The sequence below is a fragment of the Chelmon rostratus genome, chromosome 19 (assembly GCF_017976325.1).
Source record: "Chelmon rostratus isolate fCheRos1 chromosome 19, fCheRos1.pri, whole genome shotgun sequence".
Classification (NCBI taxonomy): Eukaryota; Metazoa; Chordata; class Actinopteri; order Chaetodontiformes; family Chaetodontidae; genus Chelmon; species Chelmon rostratus.
The window spans coordinates 7,571,458-7,581,408 of NC_055676.1; the positions used below are offsets into that span (position 1 = coordinate 7,571,458).

Here is a 9,951-nt window from a genome sequence, read left to right on the forward strand (position 1 = left end):
AATGTGCTGCAGCAGCCCCCTCCTGGGAGGTGTCTGAGAGACTGAATGATTAAAACATGTATGATGAACCATGCATCAAAACGTCCCTGCGGGCTCCCTCACAAGATACATGTAAGCAGCTCCAGTGACACTCGGAGTGAGCAAACAGCAGAGGATGTGGTCTACTGAGGGTTGAAAGGCTGAGGAGGAACCTGGAGGCAATAACAATACAGCAGGTGGATATTAGAGATGCAGGGGATTGACCTGAGGTGACCCCGTCCATACCCATAAACCCACACGACATAGTCGATATACCCTGAGACACGACTGCAGTGCAGCCTAAATAATCCACCACCACACAGCAAGTAAAGCAAAGGCTGAGGTTCAACTCATGGCTGGGCTACTTTGGCCTGAACAGGGGCTTGTTTCTGCCTTTATGTGCGGTTGACAGGAGAGGATGAAGTTTTTGTGACAGCATTTGATGAATGTTTAATCCAACATTCATACATCCCAGGCTGGGATTGGGTCCCCAGTCAAATCCCACCAAAGACACACAGCAGGTGTGTGAAATATTCATTCACTACACGCTTCATTAAGAATGAAACATACCATGGTCCCCGTTCATTTATTCATTTCGATTATCGAAACAAAAGACAGAAAAATGAGAGATTAAAACATGGTGGGCGCGCTATTCTATATTTGTCTCACAGATTTGTAACAATTTGTTTTGTGACAAATAACTCTGCCTGTTGAAATCCCGCTGTCATCTTGCTGAGAGTCAGGCAGCTACTGCGAGAGAAGCTTTCATGTGAGGGCTGTAACAAATCACTGTCTGCCTGGGAGTCTCCAGCTCTGCATCCCACTGCAGCAGTTTGACCCTTGACCACTCCAGGGGCGTCCGGTGACTCTTCGCATAAAGCACGCTGATATATTTCTGAGCCATCAACTGCGGACGGGACAGTTTTCATATTTTTTTATTAATTAACGATGAAATATGACAATTAACGATCTCTCTTTGTGATGAGTGAGTGCACTTGGACAGATGAAGTGACTGATGTCGTCCCTGTCAAGGATTGGGCTCGTTCTATTTTTTTCCTCTCAGAGTGGGGAATATGTCATTGTTGAGTGTCAGCGCTGTTTCAACAGAGACTTAGCCTCTTTGAGTGAATGTGTCACATAGATTACAAAATTTCCCCATGGAGATCATTAAAGTTTCATCTAATCTAATCTAATTAAAACAGGGACGTGCAAGTCCTGACACACTGTCCAAGGCTGTTGTTTTGTTCTGAGACATTATGGCTTTGCCAAAGTCAAAACACAATCATTAGTCCATATAAAATACACTGTGTGTGTGTGTGTGTGTGTGTGTGTGTGTGTGTGTGTGTGTGTGTGTAGTTTAATAAGACACTTCTTTAAAAGATAAATATGCCAACATGTTCTGCCTCTGTCGTTAAGTAGTGTGATTATAAAGGTATTGGTGATTTATGTTTGAGATTAATCCATTACCCTCCAGCAGTATATGTACTAAAATGTTACAGAAAAATATTGCAGTCATTCTGTAAACAAAGACATCTGTGGAGACAAATACTGCATGATTCATACACTCTGAAGTCTTGATGGCACAAAAGTATGAATGTTGAATTTCATATATGTGATATGAACAAACACCTATACATCTGTTTTCTTACTCCATTCACTTTGTTGTTGAAATTAATTGTTATAGTACGTCATTGGAAGAATAGTAATAGCAGAATGCCTGGCACAGTGAAGTCAAGTGTTACTTCTGATAGCTACAGAGGGTTAAAGGTCAAACGCTGCAACAATCACCTTGTAAATGGAAATGGTAGCCCTCTTTCATATTTTCACATATCATACCTACAGAATTCTCTTTACTTACGGAGCAGAAGAAGCCAGCCAACACACTGATTTGCTTCTCACATGGAAGAGAGCTGAATATGTGCTCTCAGACAGCATATTCCTCATTTGTTCTGAAGGATAACCTCATTTTGACGGGCAAACTGAGTTGTTATTACAGTGTCACAAAATGTCTGGGAAGTTGTCAGGACTATACAATAGTCCTGTCCTCCATACTTATTATTATTATTATTAGTAGTAGTAGTAGTAGTAGTAGTAGTATTTACTGTTTACACAAACTGTCTGGTCATTTTAGACCAGTGCGTATATATATATATATATATATATATATATATATATATATATATATATATATATATATATATATATATATATATATATATATATATATATAATATTTTGTATATTTGTATATATAAAATACGCAGTACACAATTTAACTCGGCGGAGGAAGTCCCGCCTGCCTTTCGTCCCGCGCTCTCTGACGTCACTTCCACCGCGCGGAAAACATGGCGGCCGTCAGTCCGTCAGATACGGTGCATTCACTGCCCATAAATGTAGTCGTCAAGACCGAGCCAGACGCGGAGGACGGTCTGCTCTTCGGTCCAGAGGATGTCCCGGTTAAGCGGGAGCCCGTGGTCCCGCTCTTGGCCCCGGTGAGCGGGCTGCAGCCGCTCACCTGGTCGCCGGATCACCGCCTGGCTGTATGCACCGCCAGCTCCTTGTCGCTGATGGAGCTGGTGTGCGATGTTCACAGCAACAAGCAGGACCTGACGCTGCACAGGACCTCAATCCCCGTCCCGTCCGAAGTGTACAAACTGCGGGTAAATATCCACAACTGCTCAGTCCACTTGATGTAGGAAAAAAGATGCACTAAGTTAGCACTGGCACGTTAGCTTAGCAAGCACGGCAGTTGATAGGACTTAAACTAGTAAACAGTGAGACTGCTAACGTTAGCTCAGCCTGGTGCTGGCTCTGCACTGAATTTCCCTGCCGTCCACACCGCTTCCATAAACCTCTGATAAAGGCGCTGTACATGCTGTAACATGCCGCATGACAAACGACAACAGCCGCTGCAGCTGACGCCTGAGGTCCCTCTCTCACCAGCTTGCAGAGAGGGGATCAGTGAGGAGTGCCACCAGTTTCCCAAGTCCACACGTACCCCAGTTCATGAACTGGCCTCAGTGTCACAAAACAATGCTACCAAATCACAACCGTTTTGCAAGCAATAAAATGTCAACCAAGGTTGAACTGAAATGAATTGTCTCCACAGTTGAAATGATGTTACTGGGATGTGAAACCCTTGGTTTCTGCAGAGGGCACTGGTTTGGCTGAGATGTAAGCTGTCATGTTGATTAAAAAGTCGCATAATCAACTAGAACTGGCTTCCAAAAAGGTTGTATATTAAAATGTAATATCATTTCAACCACCCAGCCACTTTTTGTTAATATTATATTGCTTTATTGATAATAAGCTATTAGTATATGTGTTATTGTATTGCCTTGCTTGTGTTTTGGATAGTGTGTGATATTACCAGTTGCCCCTCTGGGGATGAATAAAGTTCTACCTGACCTGACATGACTTGACTGATGTCACATGATCACGGACGTAGTTACACGTGTTAAACTCTTCAGCAGATGAACATAAGAAATAGCCTTTTAGTGTCAAACTCTGCACATCTGTCATTCTGCGCAGCGATGGTCAGACATCTGAGTGAAGTCCCAATAAACAAAAAACATGCAGACTAAATTATTGTGCCCACTCTATGGCATATTATATATATCTTGAGCTGTTATGGAAAAGTGAACCTCATGATTGCATTGGGTGAAAAAGAGATAATTGGCCCTCCCTGAGGTTAAAAGGATCTGTCCGAGGATTTCTTCCATTGTATTTGGGCCACATTCTCTGTGGTGTGAAACTTTAAAAACTGATCTGGTAAAAAAAAAAAAAAAAAAAACTGACTTGTTTACAGAAGTGTTTCTCGATATACAGTTTGGGTGATTACAAAATGACATCTGTGAGTCTATTAGAGCAGTGTTACAGCTATTTGTCTACTTGTTAAGCAACTTGCGCAGACATGCCTTAGAAACACAGCCAAGCTGATAGTCACTTGTGTGCTATTAGCTTGGCAGCAGTGGATGCTTCTGTATTTTCATTATTTACAGAAGTGAAAGAAAGATAATTAAAGCGATGGAATACAAATGCTGATGAAAAGAGAAACTGAAAAACAGTTTTGCTGTAAATCTGCCTCTGTGCAGCTGCTCTGCTGTGTAAACATGATTGTTTAGAGGTTCGTCTCCACTCCAAAAATCCACTTGGCAGATAAAATACTGGATGGAGCTGAATTTTCTAATCCACTCGGCGCAGTGGCAGACAGGCGGTGTTGGTTTCCCACTGTCATTTATAGCACAATGAACTGCTTGTAAATTGGAGGGCTAGTGAGGGAGCAGTAGGTGAAGGCACTCAAAGCACGACTGCTGAATCACCCGTCCATATACATATACTGTGTTCTCATGTCAGGTCATGCATTTGATCACATTTATTTATCACAGATGCTCTTTTCCTGCTTTTCCTCTTGTACATGATACCTTTTAGCATTCATTGCAGGTATCACAGTTTCAGGAGTATTTAAAAGTGTTTGGGGATTTAAAATGAAAAGAATTTGTCAATACTGACTTTTGTTATTATCAAACGTGATCTTCAGTCCAGCTGCAAATATTGTTTCATGTGTGGTTTTGATGGATGCTGAAATGACTTACAAACTTTTCTAAACTGGACCTTTAAAGTTAATTATTGCTATCATTTGTGCTTTAAACTTTAAAGGTGGGACCAGCAGCAGAGCTAGCTCAAGCGATGGAGAAGTTCTCAATGCATCCGGACCCCACAGTAAGGCAAGTTTTTCTGGCCGACACGGTGATGAACCCATCGGTAGGAGTGCACAAAGGAATAAAATATGCCAGTTGGTCTCCGTTAGGTTGTGACTCAAGTGGACGCTGTCTGCTCGCTTGCCTGATGCTTGACCACAGACTTACCATTCATAACAGCCACAAGCGTCTCGAGTGGAACACGCTAGTCGACCTCACCAAAAAGTACAGCCAGCGGCTAAAAGAGCGAGGCTACGCCAAAAAAGATGGCACGGCGCCACAGGCAAACCTCCTGGACTTCGACGAGCTGCAGCGGCGTTTCCGCATGCAGACTCCTCTGAGGATGGAGTGGTCGAGCATTTATACGATCAAACAGGTTCAGCCGGACAACACGTGCGTGGACATGGAGATGGTCCTCCTCGCCGTCTTAATGGAAAACGGTGACCTTGTTTTGTGGAAGTTTGTGTTGCCCTTCATAAACGGGGCAGAGGTTGTATTTTATGACATCATCGAGTCAGGTGTGACGAGACCCAGTGACTTGGCGTGGTGGGAGTATGAAAGCGCTGATCGCCGGATGAGCGGACTGATCGTGGGCAGCGAGGTGGGGCCTGTCAAGATCATGCCGGTCAGCCTGTCGGGAGTGAAGGGCTACTTCACCCTCCGACACCCCGTCATCCTCTGGAAGGAATGCGACGAGATCGCCGTCGAAAACATCAAATGTGTCCCGATGACCCACCCAATCCAGAAGACCAGGTGCAGCCTCATCGTGGCGTCGCGCGGCTGCTACGTCTTCTGGTGTTTGCTCATGATTTCGCCGGCCGGACTGAATGTACACAACTCTCACGTGGCGGGGTTGCACTCGCTCCCCGTGGTCTCGCTAGCGGTGAGTCAGCATGGCGTTGCGGTGTACACATGTTCCATAGATGGGTGGATAAAAAAGCTGACACCAACGTTTACAGAGAACACTTTGATTTTCAAACAAGAGGACATGCTGCGCCCGGACAGCGTAGCAGGGAGGAGGATACACGGGATTGCCGTGAGCCGCAATGGAGCGTACATTGCGCTCGCCAGCACTCAAGGTATGGTAGAGGGCTATCATCCAACTAACAGGACCTACCAGGTTCACTTTGTGACCCTGAAAACGCCAGAAATGGCCGCATCACTGCTGCTCAAGCCTCCCACGCAGAACTTGTACAAAATGGCCGACCTGCTTGATCTCGTCAGGTGGCAAATTTTGAAAAACAAGTGCATCCCTGCGTCGCTGCTGGAGGAGCTCGATCAAAAGATCCAGGAAGCAGACTCGCCCTACCTGTGGCGTTTCAAGCTCTTTTTGGTGCGCATACTTTACCAGTCACTGCAGACGCCTCCGACAGACCACCAGTGGAAGCCGACACACGAGGAGACCAAGGTGTTCGTCAGGGACGGGGAAGAGGAGGACGGGAACGACAAAGAAGATGCCGCGCAAGAGGAGGCCGAGCCGAGTGGAGTAAAACAGGAGGCCAGTAAGGAGGAACAGATGGCGGAGGTGCAGGCTTGGATCAACGCTGTAGAGACCCACCTGATGAGGGAAAACATAAAGAAGGTGCTGGGGGTGGTGTACCTCAACACCTGGATTGCTCAGAGCACCAGCATACCCACCTGTGGCCTGGTGGAGTACCTCTCCAGAGACACTAACGACAGAGCCTCAGAGGTAAAACTCAGTGACTCAGCGTCTCACCATGAATGTTGTGATCTTGTTGTTTTTGCCCTGATCAGAGGGACTTGATGTCAGGTACGCGCTGATGATCCCAAGGTGATACTTATATAATCCAACACGTTGCAGCATTAGAGAGCCAAGTCAATCCAGTTAAGCTAATCGTTGATTTCATACTAATTGACTCTTCACTACACCATGTAGCATCAATTCCCATTAAAAGGCCTCAGTATTTAGTAATGTGATGTATTTCCTGTCATTTATGGAGAGAAAGGAACTTTGAGTTGTGGGCGAGAGCAGAAAGATGGGCTCGTTGAAAACAATTGTGATGACTTTTAGTGACAGCCATTAGTGCAGCATGACATCACCACCACCAAATGGCTCAAGTGCCCATTTCATGGGATCTTAAAATGGAGCTAAGGGGCCAAGCCCAACCCATGAAGGCCCACACACTCCTGGCCGTGTAGTGTATGTTTCAGCATGTACCATTGTCCCAAAGGAAGTTACACAGACTGGCTTTCTGTTTTTATCAAAATGAGAGTAACAAACTGCAGAAATGTCAGAAATGGTTCTTGCATAGGAACATGTTCATGTTTTATTAATGTCTGTTTATGTATAGTGTCATTTTTTAGCACTATCAGCACTAAACTCACATTCTCTGCCCCCGCGATACAATCTGGGTGAAAATGAACTCAGCGTTGCGCTTGCCCTCACCTCTGCCTCTGCCTCTGTGTATGTGTGTGATCCCCCTCAGGTCCTGATTGGCCACATCAAGAAGAAGATTAACAAGCAGACGTTCTTGGAGCGCTGCAGCCTGTGTCAGGCGGTGCTGCCCTTCTCGGACCACAAACAAGCCATCTGTAAAAACGGTCACATGTGGCTCAGGTATGGAGAAGGATCCTGAGCGAGTTCAAATCTACCCCCGCCAAAGATGTTTTTTTTTAATATTAGCTTTAGCCTCAACGTGCTCTGCAGGTTCAGATGCCACAGTTGAGCCTGACAGGAGATGAATTGAATCTTAATGCCAAGTGCCTTCTTTGACGATTTATTTGTCTTCACAGAGCTGTAATCAAGCCTCCCACCTTTTGATATTTACCCATGCACCACTCTCATCATCTCATAAATATCCTCTGTCAAACATTGCTCCTGCATGAGCGTGGTGCCTCTGGTGGGCACCGAGAGTGAAATCTGTGCCCATCAGTTGTACCTGTTTCTGCTCTACCTTTGCATCTGCCTGTGTGTCTATATATGTGTGTGTGTTAGCATGTCTCCGTCCCTGCCAGCCGGCTCTCTAATGCCTCTCCCTCGCTCGCTTCCAGGTGTGTGTTGTCATACCAGGCCTGCCAGACGCTGACGTTCAGACGTTGCCTCCTGCTGGATACCATCGCCAAACTGCCAGAGCCTGAGGGTAAGCGCCACTTTCCATCTCTCTCCACCTCCATTTCACAGTCCTGCTCTCCATCAGCCGTCTCCTCCTGTCACCGTCAGCGTCGGCCTCCGTCCCGCTCTGCCGCTCGACGCCATCATACTTTTACTACTACATACTTATACTTTTATTTGCTTTTTTAAAGTGTTTAATGCTGTCTGTGTTTGTCTGGTTCAGGAGTAAATAATCTTTGAATGATTTCATTCACTTTGGTTCATTGATGCGTACGCTTAGATAACCTTAAACGCCACGTAAACAACACATCCAGTTTCTGTCATTGTGGAGGATTATAGAGACCCAGTTATGCTGGATTTCCATCGATCCATCCTTGTAACCCAGTGACCAGTGTACAAGTGAGCATGTGAAGGCATGTACATCAGTCCTTGACACACAATGAATGCAGGATCATATCGGTGAACATTGCAGTTCCAGTATTTTCAAGCAATCGTTATGATTAGATAATGATAATCAGTATCTAACTGCCCCCTGCTTTAAAAAATGCAAGACAAACAGGTTTTGGTGCCAGCAGTGTGTTTCCTGTTTCCTGCAGTGGTTGGAGTTGGGAGAGAAAAACATTGTGCTCTTCCCACTGTTTGAGGATTGGCGTCATCTGAGTGCTACATGCATCCCGGGTCTTTATGGGTCTTGCCTGAGCGCCCGAGGCACGGCTTCCCGGTCATTCCAGCCTATCTGAGCTAAACACTGACAGCTCTGTGCAGTTTTTTGGCCTCTGTCAACATCATCCCAGCTCCTGTCTCAAAACATCTTACAGGTTTTCTTCTGTGTTAAGCTTTTAAACCATGTGTGGCAGTTGTTAGATTTATCTGCATTAAACCCCTTTAACACATGGAATACGTGACAGTGCTGGCTTCATCTGTCGTAAGAGTTATGGCTTTTGAGCTTTCAGACCGTGGTTGAGTAATGATCAGTATCGAGGAAGCGGAGTGTGCTCTCAGAGACCGCATCGCTGATTGATTTTCAACTTGTTTTGCAGCTGAAAGCCTTTTTCACTCACGAGACTCTTATTTAATTTTTCTCTTCTTTTGCCTTCACCGCGGGGGGAAAGAAGTTACTTTTTCTAAAGCGATCACGACACGAGAACTGTCTCATTCACTGTGTTTTGGTGGTTTTATTAAACACATTTATTGTCTTCGTGCATAATAAATTAGTTTGAAGTTGAAGATCAAGATCTCTTTTACAAGCATTAAATGAGGAATTTATTGCAGTGGTTTTCAGAAGGTGTTAACAAGATGTGTATTTAATCCGCTCTGTGCCTCTGTAGCCTTTACGTCAGAGTGATGACACTCAAGTCAGACTTGTGCCGTGTTGAAAGGGTTGAAATGTTACGAGGTCCGATCCAGTAAGACTGCTGACTTTGACTGTTATGGGAAAGTGACTTGATCTTTTACTGGAAGATGAGGCCAGCGTGTAAAATTCCCATCCCATTTACACACTGAAATGCAGGTCTGACCGCGTCTTCCTAACCATATTCATATTTAGAAACCTCCAGTACAAACACGGCTTGTTGTCTTTCCCCTGCAGATCCAGAGTGGATAAAGAAGATACTGCAGGCGCCGTGCACGCTCTGCGACTCGCCCATGATCTAGAGCGGAGCCATGGCGGGAACCTCAGGGCTTCCCTGCGACCTTCAGAACTTCCCGCTCTGACGCAGGGTCAAATTTTGTCAGAAACCACTGCTACAGTTTTTTATTTTGTGTATTTTGTTCATGTTTTTGTTATCACTTTATATTGTGCAAATAAAAGACTTTGATTATACTCTAACACTTTACTTCCTCACAAGTGTAGCCTACAAAGAGCGCAGAGAAACTGCCATGGTTTTAAATTAATATTTTACTGAGGTAAAACATTTTGGACTCAAACTTTACAGATTTCTTTATTTTCTCCCTACCAAAATTAATTCCCAGTCAGCACAGTGTTTGCACAAGGGGAGCAAAGAAACAAAGTTTCAAATGTGGAGGTTTCTATTATTCAGTAGGACTTCAGGGCACCATAAATAAGCTCCCTCATTTTCCTTATGTTGACTATATTTCCAAATCTTTTGGTGTACTTTTTATTGCAAGTAAGTGGAACTTACTCTGCTAGTCCTATTTTAG

The 9,951-nt window shown here is 44.8% G+C and overlaps 1 protein-coding gene across 1 annotated transcript; it reads left to right on the forward strand.

Annotated features, from left to right (window-relative positions):
* Positions 1 to 2,362: 2,362 nt before the first annotated feature.
* gtf3c4 (general transcription factor IIIC, polypeptide 4) lies at positions 2,363 to 9,607 on the forward strand. Its single transcript, XM_041960328.1, has 5 exons — positions 2,363 to 2,678; positions 4,678 to 6,408; positions 7,166 to 7,296; positions 7,731 to 7,819; positions 9,380 to 9,607. The coding sequence occupies exons 1-5, from the start codon at positions 2,364 to 2,366 to the stop codon at positions 9,442 to 9,444; spliced, it is 2,331 nt and encodes a 776-aa protein (XP_041816262.1). The 5' UTR covers position 2,363; the 3' UTR covers positions 9,445 to 9,607.
* The last annotated feature ends 344 nt before the right edge of the window (positions 9,608 to 9,951 follow it).